At 42.5% G+C, this 24,136-nt stretch overlaps 3 protein-coding genes across 5 annotated transcripts; 1 reads left to right on the top strand and 2 right to left on the bottom strand.

Annotated features, from left to right (window-relative positions):
• Positions 1-1,622: 1,622 nt before the first annotated feature.
• On the bottom strand, positions 1,623-9,228 carry hook1 (hook microtubule-tethering protein 1). Of its 3 annotated transcripts, XM_077607649.1 has the most exons (23): positions 8,627-8,978; positions 7,910-7,992; positions 7,743-7,828; positions 7,432-7,504; positions 7,309-7,359; positions 6,973-7,105; positions 6,748-6,815; positions 6,388-6,450; positions 6,171-6,245; positions 5,475-5,638; positions 4,860-5,000; positions 4,572-4,773; positions 4,328-4,438; positions 4,166-4,253; positions 3,558-3,624; positions 3,344-3,484; positions 3,182-3,269; positions 3,071-3,102; positions 2,739-2,821; positions 2,568-2,668; positions 2,389-2,490; positions 2,259-2,327; positions 1,623-2,185 (listed from the first exon to the last, which is right to left on the bottom strand). In XM_077607649.1, the coding sequence occupies exons 5-23, from the start codon at positions 7,330-7,332 to the stop codon at positions 2,024-2,026; spliced, it is 1,914 nt and encodes a 637-aa protein (XP_077463775.1). In that variant the 5' UTR covers positions 7,333-7,359; positions 7,432-7,504; positions 7,743-7,828; positions 7,910-7,992; positions 8,627-8,978; the 3' UTR covers positions 1,623-2,023. The 3 variants fall into 3 exon arrangements, with proteins under 3 accessions (XP_077463775.1, XP_077463773.1, XP_077463774.1); XM_077607647.1 differs by lacking the exons at positions 7,910-7,992; positions 8,627-8,978 and adding an exon at positions 9,012-9,228; XM_077607648.1 differs by lacking the exon at positions 7,910-7,992.
• A 1,888-nt stretch (positions 9,229-11,116) lies between these two features.
• Positions 11,117-14,202, top strand: LOC144079276 (E3 ubiquitin-protein ligase RNF170-like). Its single transcript, XM_077607946.1, has 6 exons — positions 11,117-11,281; positions 12,146-12,233; positions 12,491-12,587; positions 13,337-13,410; positions 13,625-13,735; positions 13,850-14,202. The coding sequence occupies exons 1-6, from the start codon at positions 11,211-11,213 to the stop codon at positions 14,126-14,128; spliced, it is 720 nt and encodes a 239-aa protein (XP_077464072.1). The 5' UTR covers positions 11,117-11,210; the 3' UTR covers positions 14,129-14,202.
• Positions 14,203-14,489: 287 nt separating this feature from the next.
• pfas (phosphoribosylformylglycinamidine synthase) lies at positions 14,490-23,997 on the bottom strand. The gene is made up of 26 exons (XM_077607123.1): positions 23,848-23,997; positions 22,606-22,725; positions 22,250-22,385; positions 22,007-22,112; positions 21,627-21,825; positions 20,662-20,908; positions 20,480-20,604; positions 20,142-20,270; positions 19,931-20,068; positions 19,727-19,855; positions 19,379-19,452; positions 19,154-19,310; positions 19,028-19,089; positions 18,776-18,937; positions 17,909-18,145; positions 17,593-17,823; positions 17,357-17,537; positions 17,054-17,137; positions 16,833-16,988; positions 16,564-16,686; positions 16,345-16,490; positions 16,066-16,273; positions 15,883-15,974; positions 15,536-15,800; positions 14,976-15,116; positions 14,490-14,912 (listed from the first exon to the last, which is right to left on the bottom strand). The coding sequence occupies exons 2-26, from the start codon at positions 22,721-22,723 to the stop codon at positions 14,602-14,604; spliced, it is 3,957 nt and encodes a 1,318-aa protein (XP_077463249.1). The 5' UTR covers positions 22,724-22,725; positions 23,848-23,997; the 3' UTR covers positions 14,490-14,601.
• Positions 23,998-24,136: the final 139 nt, after the last annotated feature.

The raw sequence follows: 24,136 nt of genomic DNA on the forward strand, positions 1-24,136 counted from the left end.
GCTACTTTTATTAAATAATTCATTGTCTCGTTTGTTCAAAATGTTATTTGAAGATCGAAAATATTTGGATTTTTATAATTGCAACTGATAACATTAGCATGGTAACACTTTTCTTTGACGTCTTTCATATACGTCACGGCGTTTGATGGCGCTTGTCCAATAGGAAGCCGGGAAAAAATGAGAACCATTTCACTCGATTTTTAAGTTTAACAAAATCGTTACATCGAATTATATTAATTGTCATATTTACATGAACACCCCGTTGAATTTTATCAACGGATAAATTAAAAGAAAAGTGGGAAAAATAAAAAGTGTAATACTTTACCGTCTTAAGATGGCGCCCACCCTAAGATGGCGCCCACCCCCCATCACTCGTAGCTCTGCTAGTTTTCCGCCAGGTTATCTTTGTTTATGTCGACAAAACACAACAAATAGCAAGTTTACACCATTTGAAAGTATTCACAAACATGCTAAACCCAAGCAATAAGGACAAAACGTTTTATTACGTCTGTGGTTGATTTTAGGAGTAGCATGTCGATGATTCCAATGTAACGGTTTGCACGTTAGCCAGAAAGATGGCAGGTGATAGAAAAAAAACAGGCCCCAATTTTGGATGACGTCATTTCTTAATATTTTGAGCCCCATAGAAACTATTATATTTTTATTTTATTTCAGGACATCGTACATCAAATTAAATACGAACTAGTTTTATGCAGACTTTTTTTTAATATGAAAAATTAATCAAGAAATGACCTGCATTAAAATTTGCACTTTTTTTTAGTTCACATTGTACACAAAAGGGGGGAAAGGGGGTGGGCAAAATAATAATTCCTTTTATAATACACAGAAAAACGATACAAATTAATAATTTCATAGAATATAATTTGACAGAGTAATTGGAAAATAAAATTAAATAAAAAATAATAATAAATTTAAAAAGCATATGCAGCCATCAAGTGAAAAAAAACTACCTTTGTGCTTAGGTACAATTAATTTGTTTATTTACGGAGTCAGGAGTTAAACCAATAACACTATTTTATGCCAAAAAATGAATCTTTATAAAAGACTTATGACCTAGGCACACTTACCCGATTCTCCGCTGCATGTGGTCAGTTATTAGAAATGTACACACCCAGAATATAGATATGTAACTTAATCAGCATGACACCAGAAAATTCATAAAAACTAAATTTAATTCCATCATAATTTTGCTTCAAAACATTTCTTTTAATACAACCATTAAATACAGATATATTTGGACAGCTTTATTTTACCATATAATACAGGAAAATTGTCAAATGTCTAATCAAAATTAAGCAAATCTGCATATTAACACATCGTGACAGAATAAGCCTGCCTAATGTTGATAAAGCACTTAGCAAAGCCCCGAACATCAACGCCCCCAATTAAAAACTATGCCATTGTAGGACCCAGGCTATAATTCTAAGACATTTGGATTTTGGAAAAAAAGCTGGTGTTTAAGTGCAACTCCATGGTTAATAAGATGAGACAGTCACCATTTTGTGCCCCCTGATTGTCCGTCAGTGATGAGTCGGTGGCCGGTACAAAATCTACCAAATTTCACATGACATTCACAAACGTAATGCAAGCTCCGACATCACCGTCCTCTATCTTGTAAGTAGTTAAAGGTTGTCAGGCTTCTGTTCCGTCCTGTTCCTGATGATCTGGTGTCGAGAGAAACTCTAGTCAGCTGAGCGGCCTGGATCCCCATCTTCCTTTAGCCTTTGGCACGGCGCTGACATGTTAAGGTCACTTGAGACTGGATTGGTCCTTTTTTTCCTCAGGGATTTCACTCCATTTTGCCAAAGCAGTAGAGAGAAATGACCCAATACGGTCAAAATAAAAACTATTGCTAGAAATCAATCGGTAAAATTGAGTATAAAAAAGAATGTTCTTCTACAAAAAGACCAAAATAGCTAACTTTGTGAGTAATATATATGTTTTTTTTACAATAAAGGCCAGAAAACGCTGACTGAGTTAAACATGTGGGCTCCACACAACTCTACTTGGAGGTCGTGTTGGGCACGCTGATGGAAAGCACGGGGCGAGGGGCGTTCGACACTTGTCGTTGTTGCGACAAGAAGGACTGGCCAGAACTTGACAGAGCGGCACCAGCGCGGCCACCCAGACGCGACTCGATGGCCAGCTTCTGAAAGTTCAAACTCTGAAGGGCGACAGCATGTTCTTGAGTAACTTGAGCGTGGATGGCGGCTTCAAAAGCGCATCTTGGACCTTACCTTGTTGTACCAAGCGGAGACTATCAGTTTCTCTTCGTACTCGCGCAGTCGGGCCTGCTCACACTGACGCTGTGGAGCCATATTGGCCTTAATTTTCTCCCAATGTGACAGTAGAAGATAGTACAATTACCTCTAGGTTGAGAATCTGTTTGTCTCTGTCTGTCACCTGGTTCCTCAGAGCCTGAATCTCAGCGGTCGCTGGGTTCAATTTAGGGTCTAGAGCTCGGATCACCTGTAGGCAAAGAGGCTCAAACCTTCAACTTCTTAAGTGGGGAAAAAATAGAACTTCATTCAACTCCTGTTACTCACATTTCGAGCTTTCTCTAGGTACAATTTGTACCTCTCCTCCATGGCCCTCATGTCATCATCCTTCTTTTTCAGCGCAGCCATGAGCTCGTCCACTTTTAATGCTGAAAAAAACCCATAATTGGACTGATTCGGGTGGGGAATTCCGTCATCCTGTGGGGACGAGACACTCACAGTTTTGAGTGTTGTCGGGCTGCAGGTCCTCCAGGAGCTCTTTCTTCTTCATGATTTCGTCCTGGGCCTCATTCAGCTGGACCCTGATGAAACAAGCAAAAGGCCTCTTACTGTAAAGAAACATCCAGATAGTATTCCTGGGGCTTCAAAACCTTGTCCCGCAAAAATGGTCACGTGGCAAAAGTAGGTACTCTCAGGTAGCAACATAGTTACCAGTTTTCCACTAGTTTTTCTTATACACTATTTGAACTGTGAAACTATAAAAATATAAACTATAGAAATATGTATGCTTTCAAGTTCCATCCAGAATCATAGTCCAGTCTGATACTTACATGTGCGCGTCCAGTTTCCGCTTCAGGTTTGACTATGTGTCAGGGACAGGAAGGACAGTTAATAATCAATGTAGGTATGCAAACACAATAGACATCTGCCAGCGCACTCACGTCATCAGGCTTGACCGCCTGACTCTGCAGCGCCTTTTGGAGGTCTTCAACCTGCTGCTGCAGCTCCCCGACTCGTTGGCGACTCAATCTGCACTTTGGGAAAGTAGGAATAAGGCAGAGTAAGGACACTGAACAAATAATCAGGCTGCAAGGAGGGGTAACCTGTTCTCCGTGTCCAATCGACTGCGGCTCTTGTGAGCGTTCTCCAGCTGAGACTGCAGAGATGCGATCTTCTCTCTCTCAAACTCTTCCTGCTGCACTCTAAGCATCCTGTTCTCATGCTGAAGCCTGATGAACTTCTCCCTACGCGCCAACCACAAAAGTCAGCGTTGGGCTAACCGGCCAGCCGTCGTACGTGTTGATGGGACTGTTGCACCTGTGCTCGACGGGGATCAGTTCTGCTGCTAGGTTATCGTGACTGGGGCTTGTGGAATGCAGCATCCCTGCCGCACACCAGAGAGAACCGCTGATGAGGTTTAGAATTGAAGATCAACCGCGGGAAAACGTTATAGGGGCATTTCAGAATTGGAGGACATTTTATGTTCCACTTTCCAAATTGAAATAACCCACATACGAAATCTTAAAATAGCATTTACTCGTTTGGAGACCAAATCTTAAAAAACTAAGACGAAAGGACGCTTGAAAATATGTTTGAAAATACCAAATAGGACTGAAGCATGGCCTAAAAATGTAAATTTTCTCCCCTTTGTCCTCAAGACAAGAACAGTTTGTTTCTACTCCTTTGAAAAAATTGCACATTGGTATAGCTTCGCAACCCTCTTACTATAATTATACTATAAATAAAAACTAAATCAATCCAATCATGAAAATTTCACAATAGATCTGTAAAATAGCTAATCTATCCGGTAAAGTTGATTAATACCATGAATATATATGCAAGAGAAAATTCATTTTTCCAATTTCTTTTGTTGACCAAGACAACCAATTCTGGAATGACCCAAAAGTTTTCTGAATGCACCCTACCGGCTTGGGAGAGTTGGTGCTGTTGCGCTTGGGTGCACCGAAGCTCCTCATTGAGTTCCTTCAGAGAGTCTCTCTCCACAATGATGCGCTGCAGGTGGATGGAAAAGTTACTCACGCTCCTCTCATTTCCCAACACCCTCCCCAGTTCCTAGAGAGACCCACCTCTTTCTCCTTCGTCACCAGTTCGTATTTCTCTTCCAGCCTTTTCATTTCAAAGTCGTGACTGTCCGCTCGCCTTGCCTCGTCTGACAACTTCAAGTGTAGCTCTTGGACCTGAAGGGGTGCAAACAACCAGAATACACCAAATCAGGGGTCCTTTGTTGATTTTTTTGTCTTTTCAAAATAAATCAAGGACAAAGAAATAATTCTCAAAACTTTCTTTTTTTTTTTAAATACATCCGACTACCTGGCGCTTATACGTTTCCAGCTGTGCCCGGGCGGCGTTGGCCTTGCGCAGTTCCTCTTCCAGGCTGACGGTGTTCTGCATGTAGATGGTGTTGTTCTCCTCCAGGAGCTTCATCTGCCTCTTCAGGTCCCCCAGGTTGTCCAGTTTACGCTTGTACGTTTCCACCGAAGCCTCCAGCATCACCATTCGGTCTGAACAGTTCCTAGAAGGCAAAATGAGATGTTTTCACTTGCGCGGGAAACCGTGAGCCAAATAATATTGCTCATTTTTGGGCAAAAGCTAACAGACCTCAGTACGTCCAGCTCATCCTTGAGTGACCTGGACTCCTCGGCCAGGCCGGTCAACTCGTCGTTGCGGTGCTGGACTTCCACCAGCTGCTTCTCCAGCTCTTCGCAGTGGATCCTGTAGTCGTCCTTTGCGGCCTCCAGCCTGACAAAATTACTTTCAGGGTCAGTTCACAATAGGAGCACATTTTTGCTCAAAGGAATCAAAGCGTTTATTTATCAGATTTTCCACTACATAGTATGTGTATTAAAACAAATGTTCCCACAGTTACAAAAAACAGTCACGAGAAAAGAAAAAAAAAGAAAAAAAAAGAAAAAAACCCAAACAAAAATCTAATTTCAACTCATTTTTATAGTTTTACTTTTGAGTACATTTGTTTATGGGGATAGCGGGACAAGAGAAAAATTGTATGCAATTAGGTGATACGCCAGACTTATTTGGTATTTTAAAACGACTTAAAAAACGAATAACAATTATTGTTCTTAACTGAGTTTTAATGTAAATGAGTTCAGATACTGCATGTTTTGTAAAATGTCCCATTTCTTCAGTGATCCCCAAGGTCTTCATGCTTGGCTTTGGGCTCCGCCTAGTGGCACAAGTTGGTAAGCGGTCACCTACCTGAAGTTCTCCTCCTGGAGCACTTCTAGCTGTTGCTGTAGCTGGCTGTGCTTCCTGCCCGACGGCGTGTTGGGGTCGTCAAACGTCTCCAACTGATTGGCTCGGTCGGTGAGGACGTCGTTCTCGGCGAGCAGGCTGTTATGTTCCTCTTGGAGAACAGCCACCTGATCAAGAAGTTCCAAGAAGAAAAACACAGGTAGTAACCTTGGAGAACGAGACTCTTAAAAGACTGGCGGTGGTGAACAGAGTGCAAGTTAATCCATGCACAAACACTCAGTTGGCAGTTAGTCAGCCCACATTTGCCTGGGTAGTACAGAAAAACCACTGAATTAAAATTACTCAAATCACACAGCGTGTCCATGTAGCAACCTTAATGGAGCCCCCGTTAGCCGAGTTAGCGTCAACATCCAAACAGCACGGGGGATTAGTTTCGCTCATGTGGGGCTTACCTGACGGTCCGGCGGGACGGCAAAGGGAACGACAACCGAATCTGTCGAGAGTGATTGGTCAGTCAGTGCCCGCTGCTGAGCGGAATGACCGCAAAGTGGCTGGGCAGACTATATAAGCTCACAATCCTTCTGCCACAGCAGCTCCAGACAAAGGCAATATTTTATTTACACTGGCACCGCGGACGAGTGTGCATGTGCTCTCGCTGTGTTTGTGTGCGGGAGGGTCCTTTAAAAGAAGTGGAGTCACCTGCTGGTCAAGCTCCTGGCAGCGTTGCGCGAGCGCTTCCTTCTCCGACGTGACTTCCTCCAGAGCTTTTCGGAGCTGAACACATGCGGCAGGGACAAACGGAGTATGAATGACTGCATGCTCATTTGTGCTTTAACTCATTGGCGTTGAAATTGAAAGACTTCCGTGACATTTGAACTTCAAAGGCTCTGGCAGCGAAGGAGTTAATCGTACTGACCTGCTGTTCGAGGTTTCCAGATTGCTCTGCTCCTAAGGGGGCCACGGTCTCTCTGTGTAAGAGCTGTTAAAAAAAAAGAGTTAAACATTTCACCCATATACGAGAACGCCATTTTCTTCAATGAACATTATATTAGGAGCGCCTTGATTAATCGACAGAGGCCAAAACAAAAATTATTTTTCGATTAATAATTTCCAGACATTGTTGACCAAAACAACTACGGTAAATTCCGAGTTTAGGGATTTATGCGTGGAATATTTTATATTCCAATTTTATCAGTGCAAAGTTTTAGTCGCAATTGTATTTAAAACTATTTTTTTTTACTACAAAACATAAGAGTTTATTAGATGTAGCACGAACCTCCTGAATGGCCGCCATGACGACATGCTGCACCGATTCCTCCAACGTCATGATGATTTGGATGTACTCTGTTAAAAGGGATTCACATTCAGTTGTTTTTTGTTCCTTTTACTTTCGTGGCCGTGGAATGAAGTAGCGAATTTGTTAGAAAAAAAAAATGCACTTAAATATTTAGCCTTTGACAAAAATACCATATTACATCAATTGGCTTAGCCCTATCTATACCTTGCTTACGCTCACATCTGACAGCGCAGCCCAGTACGAGCTGCAGTAGCCTGCCCAGCTCCGCCGGGTTCGAGTCCTCGGCGGCCAAGGCCACGTCAGGCAGAGGGAAGTCAGAAAGTCCCTGGACCAAGACCTAGTCCAAAGTGCATCAAGTTACGACTACCACAAAATGGTTAACTTTTTTGGCCCCGGTGATATGATCACATAAGCGCATACCAGACTTGATCTGAGCTTTTTTAGCCACAATACACACTGTTTTCTTTCTTGTGCCTTTTGCTAACAACACAACGTGCCTCGTTGGCCACATGAATCCGAACGAAATGAGGAGGCGCTTACCTCGCTGTAATACTCCAACACCATTTGGAGTATCTTCTTTAGGTTGTTCAGCTGTGACACACACAAAATCAGATACTATATTTATCCATTCAGTGCCATTGACGCTGACAAATAACAGTTTACCTTCAGCCTCCAGTTGTCATCCACGTCGGTTTTGATACGAGCAAGCCAAGCGTCAGTGAACCACGAAGGGTCTCTGCGCGACACACACTGCTTCTTAATGAATGGCTTAGATGAATTTTGATGAAGTAAATTCAACTTTAGAACAAAAACTGTTTGTCAGTAGTAGCTAGTAATAGTAGATAGTAAAGATTTAGCAAAAATAGGCTAGGTTCTTCATTGCACTTAAGTAGCAAATGTACAATACAAATATCAAAATCTCATGTCCCAAGACCGCAGGGGGTGCTTGTGCGCGTGCGTATGTGTCCTCTCACATTTGATGCAAAGCCTGTGATAAGGCAGCTCCACTGGTCAAGTCCTCTACTGTTGTGCATGGAGCAGACGTGTTGAAGGTCTGTAGCTGGGGGAAAAATGACAACAAAATGTTACCTCAAATGACCCTTTAATTAAATTCTTACATGGATTTAACAGGTTAGCTTACTTATAGGGCTGCTGTTGCCAAAACAAACTGTTAGGAGTGAGTTGGGTGTAGTCGCTCGACGGCCAGTTAAACGGATTAGGGCTCTAAATGCAAACTTGTGAAGAGTGGCTTAACAAAGATGTCTGATTGAACTTCAGACGCCTCAAAAGTGTAGTACTTTATGGGCCCTACGAAAAACACTTCTAATTGAACGAATAAGCCAGACAGTTCAAAAGTTTTTAAAGGCCACAAAACATTTCTGCTTGACATTGAAATTCCTTACAAAAGGATGACTCAATTCCTTGGGCAAAAATAGCAGCAGTCATCAAATTTCAGTTTTTAATCATCAAAATTTTAAATTGATAGACCAGCTAGAAAGTTGAATTATGATTATGCAACACTGTAACTGTCTCATTGTTTTCAAGTACAATAGTAAAGGTATGCTGTTATCGATTTTTATATTATTCAGAAAGATAACCAACTACTTCCATGGACTACAGAAATCAAAGTATAGTAGTATTTACAACTAAAAGGATAAAAAAAGATGTTGATCACTTTTAGTCTATATGTGTATCTAAACGACTAAATCAACTATCAAAATAGTTAAGTTCCTAATCAACTAAAATTGCTCAAAATGACTTACTAATGACAAATATTAATGAAATTGAAATTTCGCACAAGCATTTAGGTAAATTAGAAACTTATAGATGTCTCAAACAGAAAAGTTTGACCACATACCTTTTAATTTAACCACATAGTAGTATATATCGTTGAATTGAACCAAAATGGCATGTCTGTGACCAGACACGTGTGTAGTGACACTCACTCTATAGAAATTGTTAAGGAAATAATGACTTAATTAGATGAATGTCGTCGCTTGTCTGCTTAGATAACCGGATTAATGGTCTCGAGGTCGCCAGCCTGGCAACCTCTGTTTACATTAGCTGTGGCACGCGACATCTTGAAAAACGAATACTACAAGATTACAATACAGACAGAAAGCTTGTTTTAGTTCTTAATGACGACTATAGTTATGTAAACGTTTACTGCAAACCCGAGCGCCTCCAAGCAGGTGCGGTGGGCATTATTTTTTGCTATCCGTGCGTCACAGACCAAAACTCACCCATATTATGAGGCTTTCAACCAAAACCGTTGTGTTTTCGTCCATTTGTCCCGGATGGAAAAAAAGACCAACTACTATACAGTAAGCAGGCGGTGTACGTCCGCTCCGTTTCCTCTTTTGCATTTGACCTCACCTGCTGTCAATAGGTAACGCCTTAACGTAATTTACGTAAGGATGGAGGTGGTGGTGGTTCTTTCCGCCATAAAAGAGCCTAACCATGAAAATGAATAGCAATTCACTGGTACGCCGAATTGTTTCTGGGCTTACTTGCGCTAGTCGCGTATCCAATCAACGTCGAGATGCGCGAAATTGACTGCTGCTCGGGCAAATCGGAGCCCTTCGATTTACAAATGATTAACGCCTACATTTAAAAAGCCAGGAGGAGGATAATAAGGCTATAAAAAATATGAAAAAAATGCCTTCGTTTTCAAAATTTCTGCTATATATTAATTAATAATATGTAAATAAACTGTCAAAAATGTGTTTATCTCTTCTTAAAAATAAAAATATTCGTGATGTATTTGGTGTTCACTTAACACAAAGCAAACAGAAAAAAGTATGTGATTGATTTCTGAATCTAATTCATTACAAACCCTCCTAATAATCATTGGATTTGTCATATGACTAAATCAATTTTACCAACTTGCAAAATATTTTACACTTAACCAATTTCACTATCTATTGTACAATATTTACACATTTTGCATGAGCTTACATACACTCTTCAAAGGAAAATGTGTCAAACACTGCTGCTGAGAAAGTAATTCAAGAGTTTATTTTCAATCATAATGATTTGAAAATTGGTATAAATTAGGGTAACAAAGCCGAATAAAGATGGATAGCTAGCTACTTTAGTTTGGATAATAAATCTTAATAAAATATGAGAAACAAATGTCCAAAACACCAAAGTGTTCTCTGGATAACTTTTATTAGGAGCAAAAAATGCCAGTACTCCCAGTCTAAATGAATTGGATGTACTACCGGTAAAAAAAAAAAAGATAAACAGTGTATCTTCTGAGGAAAGATAAGTTATCTAGTCATAAAAGCAAAAGAAAACACAAATTAAACGACTCACTAATTGAAATGACATTTCACGTACAAAAAAAAATCAAAACACACATCATCCTGTGGTGTTCGATCAACAATGACCAGTGTGGACTTTGGTTCTGCAACTTCTCAGTTACTGCTTTTTATCTCTCTTCTGTGACCCTAAATCCACTAACCCCTCCGAGAGTTATTTTTAGATCTCTTGTATGTGTAGTACCAATATTATCGAGCCAATATTCGCTCAGACAATTCCCACATGATTTCCCACACAAATTCAGTGCAGTTTCCTGTTTTAAAAGTAATCATATTTAATAATTGCATGTCCTTGACGGCATTTGACGGCCATTTTATTTAAACTGGGAGAACTGTCCCCGAATGCTCATCTTTAATAGCCACCGAATGATTGCTTCTTCGCCCCCTCCATATTAAAATGTCTTGCATTGTCAAATGTAGCCAAATAGATAACTGCATACCCTGTACGGAAATAAAAAAAAAGAATCGAATGATCGCTTCCTGCCCCTCCGAGTTGATAGCGATTGGACGTCTATTGCTGTCAAAAGTAGTTTTCTATATCAATTTTCCTCTTTTACTAACTACCACAGCACATACTCTGACCTGGAATGGAAGTGAATGAGATTATCTGCAAATGACTTTTGAAATAGACGTCCTTTTTAGCGATTTTTATCCCTAAAATTGTAAATGGATGATTTCCATCAACTATAACCTGTGATTGACATATAAGTTGTAATGCTCTAAAAATCCTGTAGCAATACATATGACGGAAACCCAAGTACCAAGCTCAGGAGTTCTATCGGATTGGCGGATTGCCTTTCCAAACAGGTCTGATTGACTTGAAATTTCTCATGTCACTGTTTTTGTGTTGACATTAGTGGTATCACAATCAGGTGGAGTAGCGTGTTTGGTCAATAATTGTCCAGGTCAGCTTTAACCTACTTTTAAGCGCACCCGCTCATGTGACCTTGGTTGGAATGTTTCGTTTTATGGTTTACGGGAACGTTTTCCCGCACTACTTTACAATCCTAATGAGCTGCGTTGAGACCAGTTGTAAGGATTTTCGCTTGTACTACGCCAAGCTTTGGAGGAAAATGCGGTTGATGATTAACAGGCAGATGTTATATAGGCTGTGATAACATGGTGGCGCCTGCATTTTACTTCCTTCTCGTCAATTTTGCTATGAGCGCCGGTCAGATCGCCCAAACCAGGTTGGGACACACTTTCCATTACAAATGGCAAAATTTGGTAAAGTTTGTGGATGAAATTGTGCTAATAATGAGTAGATTTGAAACTGGAGGTCTGTTGTACTTTTACACTGAATGTGGTGAATGTATTTGAATTTATAAATGTTGGTATTGTGTGTGTAATGAATGATCCGTTGTTATAGATCAGACAAAACATAAAATATCGATCGACATCTTTTCACTATGGCATTTTGTTAAAAATAATGTTTTAATTCCCGAAATGGAAAAAAATCTGAAGTGGTTTATATTTTTTTGTGTATGGTAAAATGTAACGGATTTGTTCAAAGACCCTTGAAATATAGCAAATCTTGACAGTCTTTGAAAAATATCAAATTGCTATCTGAAATCTTGATGGCAATTGAAATTGTTGATTTACAAACCAATGTACATTATGTATTAAATGTGTTCGTTAATTCCATTTATATTTTTTTGTATCTTAAACCACTTTGGGATTAATTTTTAAAATCAATACATTTCATTCCATTAGAACATTCATTCATTCAATCAATAATTATAAAGTAGACCCAATTGTTTTAATTCAGTAACATGTCCAAATGTTGAGCTTTTATTTAACTTGCTTTTTATTCCATCATTTTATGTCCCTAAAATATTGACAATAAAATTTTAATCATCAGAACTCTCAATGCAAGATAATTTTTAACTTTCTATCATTGATACGCATTTTCCACAAAATCTGAATTCCCTTTAACCTCATCGCTATTGAAAACCACACTTCCCAAAAAAAGGACGTCATCGCAAAAATGTAATCATTACAGCGATTCAATTTGCCATGACATGTATTTACCTTGGCATGGTGTCATCTCTCAGATGGCGCTGTCTTCCTTCTCAAGGTCCAACGGGTCAGGGTCACCCAAGCTCGGCCCAAGGCCAGACGCCACAGCCCACTGCCAGCATGGTGAGAATTTGAGAATTTCATTTTAAAATAAAAATGACTATTCACATTAAGATGAGCTGGGGCCTTTAATATTACATGCTAAAATTATATGTTCCATTTAGCGACTAATACATGACAAGTTCATGCTATAAAAAAATCTGAAATACTACCACTCTCTTTTATGGGAGCTTTAACAAGGTCACAATTGTGTTTATTCCCCATCTACTTCTTCATGGTGCCCATTTTATTGGGGCTAACTGGCCTATAAATGTCTGCAGTCGTATCCATTGACAAGCCAACGAGAGCAACACTGTCCCGTGTGTCTACAAGCTGCCAGCCTGCCCGTGCGGACCAACTGCGGACATTTATTTTGCGGTAGGAGCACACACACGCTGAGACATGTAGGTTTCTGCCCCAAGCAAGCAGATTGTACGTTTTCTTAATGGTAGTCATTGCTGATTCTGGTGATGTTTATATACATAGGTTAAATTTATGATTTTTAAAAAGCCCTCTGGAAAATACGCATTGTGTGAATGTAAACTTAGGGGCTAGCCTTGACTGTGATAGACGTCCAATCCATTTGGCAGCAAATTGAACGAATGCTTTCATTGGCTCTATTAGTTACAAAGTAATTTAAATTCACAGCAAAAAGATGAAAAGAGTCACATCTCTCATCGTTAATGGCAGAGCGATAAAAATATTTTACCTTGTGACTTAGTTTTTTGCTATTCTAATAGGACATATAAAAAAATTCGCTTTGTAACAGAAAGCAAAATGGAGGCTGATATTGTTGTCCAATAGCTGGCTGTTTTTCAGTACAAATTGTTGTGCCGGCTCCCTGCTAGCGTCACCCATTTGTGTATTTAAGTCATCATGTGAAGTGTTTAGACCGGAGGCCATCTGGCACCGTTTTAATGGCTAACTTTTGGCAGCAGCCTCAAATGTAGTGATAGGAATTCTTTAATCCTATTTTTTTTTCCATTCACATTTGGGTGGTTGGCAGTGATTGTTGGATATGACACTAATGAGTTCATATTTTGCCCAAATAGAAAATTGGCTTTAACACTAATATTCTCACATCCAGTTTTATAATCGGTGTATATCTCTTTTCTATGCTTTTGCAGCTCCATGTTTAATCACCTACTGGAGGCACGGCCCATGGTTAGATGCAGTCAACTGCCCTCTCTGTAGACAGAAGGTATACTACAGTATGTGCTGATTTACAGTATATCGTAAACTCGGCTGTCAAAAAAATCGTTTGTAGCAGTCCTAACATGTACACAATCATAGACTAACGTTACATGAACAACTGTGTTCACTGTAGCAACAAACCTCTTTTTATAAGCCTCGTAATTAGTTTCATGAGCACGAACTGGCAGCGCATTACACAAATAATATTTTATTTTCCACAGGTGAGCGTCATGTGTCAGCTGTTTAACGAGAGTCGACTGGACCGTCAGTCCGAATACGTCGCGGGCCAAATAAGCGACTACAACAAACGCTATTCGGGAGCGCCTAGACGGGTCGGTATTTTTAACTCATTCGCCGCCAGCTTCTTCCAGTCAAAACGGATTGGATGTCGCTGTCAATGGCAGTGAATGACTAAAACAAACTTACAATGTTAAAAAAATATATAGATACGAGACTACCTGTTGGATGGGCCCCTGCTTCTTCAAAGGGGGTTGGGCACCCTGGGTGGTTTGGTGTCGCTCTTTTTCCTTCGGGTGGCCGTGTGCTGCGTGGGCACCGTCGTCTCCATGGCATCGCCGGCGGGCTCCCCAAAAGCGGCACCGTCCCTCTGCGGGCTCTTGGGACTGCTGGACGATCTGGTAGTAGTGGTCCTTCTCCTCCTGTGCGTCCTCAACGTCAATCATCAGATGGTGCCTGAAAGAGGACATTCTCAAAGCACCCCTTAGAAGACAAAATGCTACATGTTAGTGTCTTTTATAATGTTTTAAAGTCAATCATTGTGTATGACAACCAGCATTCTACCACTTTGGACTTCGTTGTAAATATTTGTACTGTTTTTATGTATACAATAAAATATTTATTGTTTTCTTCCCAAAAGAAACATTTTGTCTCTTGCTGTTAATTAGTCTGTATAGTAGGGCTGGAAGTGGCACAGTACCCACATGCACCGCATTAGAAAAAAAAAAACAAAAAAACGACGGCATTGCAGCTGATTGACATCCCAATGGCAGTAGTTTAATGATCCTTCTAAACAGCAAAACAAAACTTTAAACAGGGGTGGGTAGTCAACATAATCATTGGTTGACAGAGACATATCTATTCCACTTGAACTGGATGTCAACTTGAACTAAAGACATCAATGACAGGCAGTAAATTAAGAGTGAAAAAATACAGCAATAACATGGGGAAAAATGTGCATTTAACACTTTTGGCTGCACCAAGCGGCGGCGTTACGAAACATGCAGAGCCAGGGCGACGTCTCCAGTTGGGGGCGGAAGCTGCGAGGTGCCCACGGCCACTGCCAGCCCAGCGTGCAGCGCTCCGGGTGGGGCATCACTGCCAAGTGCCTGCCGTCTCCGGAGCACAGGCCGGCGATGCCCAGCGGTGAGCCGTTGGGGTTCATGGGGTACTCCTCTGTGGGCCGGCCGCCATCGTCCAGGTAACGGAGCGGGGCCAGGCCGCTTGAGGCGAGCTCATCCAGGACCCGTGGATTACGGAATTGCATCAACCCTGCCAGAAAACAGTGAGAAATTGTGCTTGCAATGGATCAATTGAAGGAAATGGATCTGGTACCTTCTCCATGAGCCACCCACACGCCCAGAACTGAGCCCTCCATGCCGGACAGCCACATAGAGGGTGAATTCTGGATTCCCACAGTGACAAATCGAGACTCAAACCTGCCCGACTTGTTGTGGCTTAGAACAACATTCGACTCTGAAAGACAATCAGACAGCACACTAATTTAGGAACTTTGAGGAATGGCAAAAATTGTTCAAGACTTTTTGAAGGCGAAAAAGTGGAGCTTTTTGCTATTCACCTGATCTTAACACAATAGAGTATGCTTTTCCTCTTCTGAAAACTCAAAGAGCAAAATTCAAGATAGGTGAACAATTCAATTTGGACTTGATGAATGAGAATTCAAACTAATTTTACTCGTATAAACTAAAAAAATAAGTTTACTCTATTCTAATCACTGAATAATCCATTAATCACTTACAACCGACAATCAAAAAGTAAAGATTTTTTTTTGAGGTTTTCAAAATTTTTGCACAAAAACACAAAACAGAAAAAAAAATCATTCGGAACCAGTGATTGTCAACTGGTGCTGCTTTCACCAAGCGAGCGCATCTCACCTGCGCCATCTTGGCTCTCCCCCACCCAGCCCAGCAGAGCCAGCAGCTGGCAGCCATTGCACACGCCCAGGCTAAGCGTGTCGTCCCTACGCCGGAAATGTTCAAATTGGGTTTTGGCGGTGGCGTTGTAAGCCACGGTGGCGGCCCATCCTTTAGCCGAGCCCAGCACGTCGGCATAGCTGAAACCTCCCACAAACACGACGGCGTTAAACGGGTCCAGCGTGATGCCGGCGGAGCACAAGTCCTGCATGGTCACGTCCCACACCTGCACATACAATTGGTTTTTCAAAAATCTCTTGTGTAGATAGATTTTAGCATTGGACAGAGGCAGTTCCACTGTATCCTACCTCAAATCCTGCCATGTAGAGCGAAGCCGACATTTCTCGGTCGCCATTGCTGCCCTCTTCCCTCACCACGGCCGCACGAGGCTGCACTGCAGCTACAACAGAACCTAAGTTCAACAATTTGCACCTACGCCAAACTCAGCACAAATTAACCTACTGTCCATATTGCATAAAAGCTCGTCATACCAGGCTGCTTGCAAAGGTGCACCTCAGAAGGGTCAAAAGTAACTTTAAAGTCAGGCTGCGTCCTCTTGGCGAGCCCCTCCTCTTCCTGTTGAACGCAGAGCTCGTCAGCCTGCAGGCGCTCCAGACGGAAGCTGGTCTCCTCCCATGAAGCTCGGAGGTGGGCCAGGGGTTGCCTCAGGACCTCTTGCCCGTCTACGCGCATCGTCACCTGGGAAAAAAAGGGAGGCACTAAGTGCAAATAAAAGGGAGCGGATGAAGAAGAGGAGGAAGAGGCCTCACCGTCGCCTCAGGGCCGAAGCCGCTGATCGTGCCGATATGGTGACACGGGACGCCGGCATCCGTGAATCTGCGGCACACGCTTTCTTCATCTGCCTCTGACACCTCCAGAACAAGACCTAACTCCTCACTAAAGAGAAGCTCCATGACTGCAAGGAGGGCAGAAACCCTTCAGCACATCCGACTTATTGCTTTCTTAATACTCAAAAGATAAAGAGGGACCTCCGGGGGCTCCCAGCGAAGGCACGTCCACGTCAACGCCACGGTTTCCAGCAAAGGCCATCTCCAGTATACAGGAAATAAGGCCTCCGTCGCTAATGTCGTGTCCGGCGCTGAGAAGACGGTCTGAGCAAGAATATTTCATTTAGTAAAAATAAAAATGAGAATGTATTTACTGTTAGGAGGTTCAAGAAGGAAGAGTTTGGACCATTTGTCTCTTAAGAATTAATTGACAATCAAAATAGTTGTTGATTAATTTAATCATTTAGTACCTGTGATTAAGGTCTGGATGGTGTTGAAGCAGGCAGCCAGGAGTTGCGGCTGCTCCATGTCGGGAGAACAATCTCCCAACTGAGCATAGCACTGTGCCAACGCTGAACCGCCTAGACGGTGCTGGCCCGGACTGAGCGGAACCCACAGTAGCATGCCTGAACACGCAAGCAATGGTCAAAGGTCAGAACTGGAACGTCCCTTTGGTTTGTGTGCGCCTTACCTTTTCCGTCTGGATCCTCGAGATCGGGCGTGACGGTGGCCCTGATATCTGGACACACGGCATAGGCCGAGATTACCAGTGCTCCTGAAACACAAGCAAAATTAGCACTTAACGTAAAGAAGTCTTTTCCATTTTTTTCATTTATTGTCAGGACACACACTTTAGATCCCCGATGTAGACAGGCCACTGTCTTTTCTTTAGAAACACAGACATAACAGGTCCTCTGACTAAGAAGGTAGCCCTTGTTGAAACTAACAAACAAAAATAATAGAAACCTTGAGCAGACTGGAATAGTGAACATACCTGGTGCTTTAACAGTTTCCTTTGCCACCCGTGCAGCCATACTGAGCGAGTCCTTGCCACCGTCGACGGCAACCCCCAACTCCCCCATCACCTTACACATGGCCCTACACGACTCCCAAAGAAGCGCCCCCTCGCCGGGCAGCTTGGCGGCCCACATCCAGTTGCCGCTGCACTTCACGTCCTGGAACGAAGCATCTGTAAGTTCATGAATTATTCACGCCAAGGCCTACGCTCACCTTAAGCGCGGTGACGCTAGCGAACATCAGGTTGGTGAGCGCTTCGCCCACCGCCATGCGAGCGCCCGCCGCCGCATTCACCAGAGCTTTGACAGGCTGCTCGCCAATAGCCGTCGCCGCCCCCTCTAGGCTAAAGGGCGACAGGGCCACCACTGCCACATCTGCCAAGGGCGTGTGGAGGGGGCCCACGCATTGTTGTTGCGCGACCAATCCTGTCACAGATCTGTCCACCTACAAAAAGTGACAATTTAAACGTTTTTTTTTACCTCTCTATAAGTGCTCCTAGTTTATTTTATTCCAAGGATCTTTAACAAACCTTATTAGTCAGGTAGCGTTTGGACGCTACGGCGGGCAAGCGCAAAACTCTCTCCAAGGCGTCTTTTACTGTGAGCTTGGCGGGAAGCAGCAATGGCTGAAGCGCGGGATTTAGCCTCTCCATCTTGAACTCCTTTTGAGGCATCTTGCCCAGCACCCATTCAAGTTGCAGGTCCACAGGATGGCGCCCGTTGACAACTGACTCGCCACCTGCTCTCTCGTCGTCCACCAGCACAATCTGTTTAAAGACGCACGCAGTGAATACAATGTAGGAAGGCTGACGCACTTTCCCCTCATATTTATTCAGATTTGTCCTCACTCTGTATTTTGATGAAAAATGTAATTGGAGTAGAATTTGACAAAAAATGTATTTGTTAACATATAAACCTTGCTGTAGTATAACCCTAAGGGTTTAAACTTTAAAGTGAGGTTAAAATGTAGTGTAAAATCACAGTATTAGCAAGGGCTTTTGATAATCAGCGTTTAATTGATGAGTGGTTAAATGGTAAATTATCAAAAATTAGGGCTGGGGAATAGTTGCTCATTTATGTGGGATTAAATGCATTTAGGATAATAATGAACTGAAAAGTAGTAATTAGCGCACTTTTAAATGTACTTCCATAACAATGAAATAATAATCTGGAATAAATCATATAGTACATCCAATCCATTTGTTTTGGGAGAGTTGGCAGCAAATGAACGGATATTCATCCCTGCCAGCAATCCTAGCCTGGGAAGTTAATTTATCGACTTTAAAATAGTATTTGCGATTAAAGGCATTCTGTATAATAATAATAATAATAATTTAAAACTAGTAGCCTTAAAAAAAATACATAATTAGTAAAACATCTGCTTGTTGAGCGCTCACCTTGCCGTCGCCAGTGATATTCCCCACAAAGTCCACGGGACATTTCTCCCGCTGGCAGACCCTCTCCAGAAAGGAGCGGTCCGATGGGCTTAGCAGCAGAGCGTTGCTCTCCTGATACTCAGCCCCCCACAACTCCAGCACGCTCAGCGTGGGATCGCCTTTCTGAAACGACACCCACTGATTTGACCTCCGCCGACTTTTGCACTTCTATACTGTCTTCCCCCGAGTTTAGATCTTTGTTCCTCGGCTCACCTTGAACCGGCTGCAGTAAATGACAGCGCCAGAAGGCTCGCTCAGCTCCTTTAGAACATTTCCTGGAGAAGAAAAAGGGTGAGTGTCATCATTAAATCTCTCCCGTAACATTCCAGTCATTACTACCGTTCCCTCCCGCTCCCTGGTCATGGATGCTACAAATGGGGTTGCCGCCACGTCGTTCCAGACAGGCCCTCAGCGCGCGATTCATCTTCTGCTCCATCTCGGCGTCTCCTCGCTGCACGGCGCCAAGGTCCCTGTCGCTGGAGTTGTCACCTTGAACCTGCAGGGCGTCGAAACACATTTAAGCATTAATGTTGAATCACAATAATTGGATTTTGCTGGCCCTACTTCAACGGACGACGCCGCTCCTCCTCCCACGCCGATTCGGTACACCGGGCCGCCGATCTTGACCACTTCCATACCTGACAGCAGGAGAGGGGATGTTCGTTAACTCATTGGCTGCCATCGCGGGGGGTGCTGGAGCCTATCCCAGCCGACTATGTGCAGCAGGCGGGGGACAACCTGAATTGTTGGCCAGCAAATCACAACCATTAACGCTCACACTCATACCCAGGGGCAATTTAGTGTTCAACCAGCCATCCATGCAAGGTTTTTGGGATGTGAGAAGAAAGCAGAGTACCTGGAAAAAAACCACGCAAGCCCAGGGAGAGCATCTAAACTCTCTTTAAAAAGTACCTTTTTCTGGCTGCTCTTTCTTTACATGCGTATCTTCAATGGAACCTATCCCCCCGCTGAACATAATGGGCTTAATCCACTCTCGTCGCTCACCATCGCGCAGCCTCATGCCAAAGGAACGAGCAAATCCTAGCAAAAAAATAGTTTCGTTTTTTTCCTCCCCTCCATATTGAGGTCACATTGATGACGACCTGGTGTCCCCACCAGACAAAACCGGCTCCCCAAACTTGTTGCCGTAGTCAGAAGCGCCGTTACTGGCCTCAATGGCTATTTGCAGTGGTGGAGCAAAGCTGCTTGGGTACTCCCATTCCTCTCCGTCTTCCTCCCATGGGAGAACGTAACCTGGGGGGACAGAAGAGGTTTTAAAATGGTGTTTTAAACAAACACGAGTTTTTACAGAAGTTTGTTTCTGCACCTGGTATGTGCAAGTTGCCAAAGCAGTACCCGGCAGTGCCAGCAATAACGTGGCCTCCCCGCCCGGCGCTCTGAACATCTCGGATGCGGCCGCCGGTGCCGGTGGTGGCGCCACTGAATGGTGCCACCCCTGTAATTTCAATACATTTTTTTGTATTTAATATACATTATTTGTTGGGGTGAGTCTTAATCTATTTGTCTTTTTTCTCACCGGTAATATTTTGAAATAATTTGATCAAGACTGGACTTTGAAATCGCCCGCAAACCAAGATTGTAACTTTATCTTTAATTATTTCCAAAATGTTAAATACAGTTCATGCATCATCTGAACAATGTAACCTGTTGGGAAGTTGTGCGTCTCGGCAGTGAAGATGACGTGTCGTAGTGACTGGCGTGTTTCGTAGGGACTCGCTTGTGACGTGTCTTTGGGGTAGAGGCATTCCAGCTCCACGCCTTGAATACCACTAAAAAGACACCGGGCAGTTTGGCCAACATTCGCTAGCTCGGTCGTCGTGTCCTACCTGCTGTTGTCGCAGAACTTGATGACATTGTTGCCATTGCTGTGCTTCTGGGTGTCCATGATGAGGCGGAAGAGTGTCTCCTCTTGCTCCTGCCCGTCGATGAGCACTTGGCCTCGGAAGAACCAGTGGCGGCTGTGCTCACTGTTGGACTGAGCCAAATCGAAACACTCCACGCTGGTTGGGTTCCTCTGTATCCTCTGGAACATGGCGGTGTAGAAATCCAGATCCCAGGCGTCAAAGGCCAGACCTGCGAAGCGCATGTGTCAAATCCGACTTGTTATGGAGTCAATTTTTTTTAGAACAACTGCCCTAAAGCAAATACAAAGTAATTCAAGTCGCTAAACAATCAACGATTCAATATGCCCATATATATGGTCAATTAATACGATACGGCTGATCACCAAGATCCATGTAAAAATTGACCGCACAATTTTCAATCATAAAATCACTCAGCCCTAATTTCATGATACGTTACCTGTGGTCACCTTTTTAAAATATTGTCATGTAATATTATTAGCAAATATATTTTAAAAAACAGACGGGTCTGTTTTTCCTGAAAATCTATAAAAATGATTTACGGATTATTTTAAGAAGGCTTTGTTATGTTTCTCCTCAAATACAACGCAATGAGGAAAAGACAGAAGTGAGCAAGCACAGTAGGAGGAAATGCAAAAAAACATGCAGTTTACAACAAAGATAAAGGAGCAGATCATTCAAGTTGAAAGACGTATTAAGGGATGCTTCCACGGATGGTCACACGTGCAAGCACGAGCAGCCTAATAAGAATCATGATGGCTGTGTGACCCGTAATAACATTAGCATGCGCGCATGTGACAGCATTACCTCAACCAGAAGATAAAGAGCAGCTACACTGACAGCAAGCGTAAAATAGAGAAAAAGAGGTTTAAGATGTTTAATAACAAGAGAACCAATTACTAAAACAAAAGGAGGGATCGATATATTACCCAGTTGGTCGTTGACTTTCTCAAGGGCTGCTCGGCCCTCGCCCATGATGTCCACCTCAAAGACGGGCTGAGACCTGGCGTCCACGACGAAGGAGGTGACAGGACGCTCGTAGATGCACTCGGTCATGCTGTCGTGCAGGAGATCGACGAGATTTTTCACTTCCTTCTGAATAGCGGCTACGTCCGTGTAGTTCGTCGGCTGGTAGAAAGTAACGCATATTTTATGTATATTTAAAGCACAAGGGTTTGAACACATTCAATGGCTTAGACTAAATGAATTTTATGTCTATCGTCATTAATGGAAGTAGATTAGTCAATCAATTCAACTAATTATAAACTATATTTCAAGCTTTCTATCATTTCTTTTGAGGCACGGTCACCTTGATAAGAAATCGTCGAGACAGTTCCACACGTGTGATGTTGGTCAGGCCGGCGCTCTGGCAGATGGACACGGCGTTGGTGGACCAAGCGGTGGAGAAGTTCAGCCTGAAGAGCACAAGAAAAAGGAAATACTTTGCTCATAAATATTAGGAAGATAGAAGCAGAAGAAAATGAGAAGAATAAGCAAAGCAGATGAATATGTGTAAAATACTGTACTTTTTTGAGACACTAGGTTTGCATACCTTGGTCCAATTTCCACCAGTGTGGCGCCATCTTCCTCTTTGAGTTTGGGGGTCTCACACAATGGTTCGGTCTGCATCGGAGGTCGGAACAACCAGACGAGGACCTCCTTATGTTCCTGGCTTAAATTCTCGCTACCTGCAACACACAGCATTGACAAACAATACAATTTAAAAAGTCTCCACACCCATGCTTGAAATGTCAAGTTTACGTGAGAAAGGATGAGAAAGAATTCATTTTTATGCTGGAAAAAGTTCAGTAAGGATTCATCTCTGTCTCAGTTTTAGTGTGACAAAAAACTTGGCAATGTGGAATGCGGACCTTATGGTCAGCTATTTGACATTTGTGTAACACTTACCCGTCAGCTCCACATTGTAGCAAAGCTCTGTTGAGATGGACAACTGGGGGTGGAGCTTGGCTGCCTGCTGGAGGCTCCGCCCCCTCACCTTGCCACCGTAAAACCTCACCACAGCCATTGCTAATGGGCACAAAATAAAAACTTCAAAAGCTTAACACAGTAACTTTTGGGACATAATGTGCATTATTTATTTAAAGTATATATGTTTTTTTTCTTGTTTGCAGGATATGTTGGAAATATGAAATGGAAGAGTAAATTGAATCTAATGAGGTAAAGGGTCAGAAAAAAAATATTGCACTAACTTGTAAATAACTAGATAATTCGGGTCACAGGTCACAGAGACCAGATATGTGGCCATGCTTTGAATTTGGCTGCTTAGACACTACTCAGCTCTCTCAAAGTGCTTTCTTAGTTTGTCTTGTATTTTGGCTTTATTCATCAAAATATTTATTTCTAATATTTGTGTATTTTCATAATTTGTGTCCACTTTGCCCCCATATTTTTTTTACCAATATATCATTAATAAGTCAGAATTTTTCCAAACTCATACTTGTGGAAAAGTTTCTTATTAAATTATCCAAGGTAGTACCTCAATTCACCTAACTTGGATTTTATGATGTAAATCTTATTTGTGCATGCATAAAATATACCTGTAAATACCTTACAGTTTTTCCATTGTGATTTGAAAAAAAACTACTTTAAGGCAAAATGGTTTGCATATTGTCTTAGACATTCAGTTATGCAACTCTGCTAAAGTAAGCATACCTGTAGCATACATCATTTGGTATTATTGATTTTAAACAAAGATAACCTCATCACCTCATCCTATCCACAACACAGTCAGTCGAGGAAGATAGAGGGAATTATTGATTTTTCTCTTGGCAAATAGTACATAAACAATCAATCACATGACTTTGGGCAGTGAATGGGTTTTCCCACGTAACAAATAGAAAAGACCAATATGTGGCAGGCGTCCCTTTTCAAACAATGTGACTCTCACTTTCTCCCCTCACATTTCATGATTTCAAGATTCACCAAAACACACGCTTACACGCACGTGGAATAGCAAAAGTTATTCCCTAAGAAAATGGAGGAACAACACACCGACCACTCCGCGTTACTTAGCGCTGCACACTCATATGTGAACAAATAACAATTTTTACCCCATTGATTCATTTTGCACCCAAAGTTAGGATAGAAGCTAAACTAGCTTGTCCTCCACCCAAAAGTTTCCCAACTTACGTCAAAGTGTTGGAGCGGGGTCCTTCTTCTTCTCGTCCCCGAAAAGAGTGACGTTTATTCGGCAGAAGTACGAAAAAATGTGCCTTTGGACGATAGCTACAGAATGTATGCACCCGAATGACATCCGCGTGGACTTCACTGGTAGACACAGTAGGAAGTGCGCATGCGCAGTACTAATCAAGCAGATGTAAGGACAACCTTGTGACACTCAAACGCATCACGGGCCACAAAAGTGGACAATGTTGGTGTGATATCTTTAAAAACGTATTGTAAATAATTTCCCCTTAAG

This window comes from Stigmatopora argus, chromosome 8 (genome assembly GCF_051989625.1).
Source record: "Stigmatopora argus isolate UIUO_Sarg chromosome 8, RoL_Sarg_1.0, whole genome shotgun sequence".
NCBI lineage: Eukaryota > Metazoa > Chordata > Actinopteri > Syngnathiformes > Syngnathidae > Stigmatopora > Stigmatopora argus.

What these genes read in the sequence shown, in the direction of transcription:
- hook1 (XM_077607647.1), bottom strand. Translation starts at nt 9,134, where the DNA reads ATGCAAAAGAGGAAACGGAGCGGACGTACACCGCCTGCTTACTGTATA. An exon ending in GCCAGGAGCTTGACCAGCAG is followed by an intron (nt 5,639 to 6,170) that starts GTGACTCCACTT and finishes CTTCTTGATCAG; the next exon opens with GTGGCTGTTCTCCAAGAGGA. An exon ending in TCTCCGCTTGGTACAACAAG is followed by an intron (nt 2,186 to 2,258) that starts GTAAGGTCCAAG and finishes GTCGCCCTTCAG; the next exon opens with AGTTTGAACTTTCAGAAGCT.
- LOC144079276 (XM_077607946.1), top strand. Translation starts at nt 11,211, where the DNA reads ATGGTGGCGCCTGCATTTTACTTCCTTCTCGTCAATTTTGCTATGAGC. An exon ending in GGTCAGATCGCCCAAACCAG is followed by an intron (nt 11,282 to 12,145) that starts GTTGGGACACAC and finishes GTCATCTCTCAG; the next exon opens with ATGGCGCTGTCTTCCTTCTC. An exon ending in CTGCGGACATTTATTTTGCG is followed by an intron (nt 12,588 to 13,336) that starts GTAGGAGCACAC and finishes ATGCTTTTGCAG; the next exon opens with CTCCATGTTTAATCACCTAC.
- pfas (XM_077607123.1), bottom strand. Translation starts at nt 22,723, where the DNA reads ATGGCTGTGGTGAGGTTTTACGGTGGCAAGGTGAGGGGGCGGAGCCTC. An exon ending in CCAGGGAGCGGGAGGGAACG is followed by an intron (nt 19,090 to 19,153) that starts GTAGTAATGACT and finishes TTTCTTCTCCAG; the next exon opens with GAAATGTTCTAAAGGAGCTG. An exon ending in GGAAACTGTTAAAGCACCAG is followed by an intron (nt 17,138 to 17,356) that starts GTATGTTCACTA and finishes CTTGTGTTTCAG; the next exon opens with GAGCACTGGTAATCTCGGCC.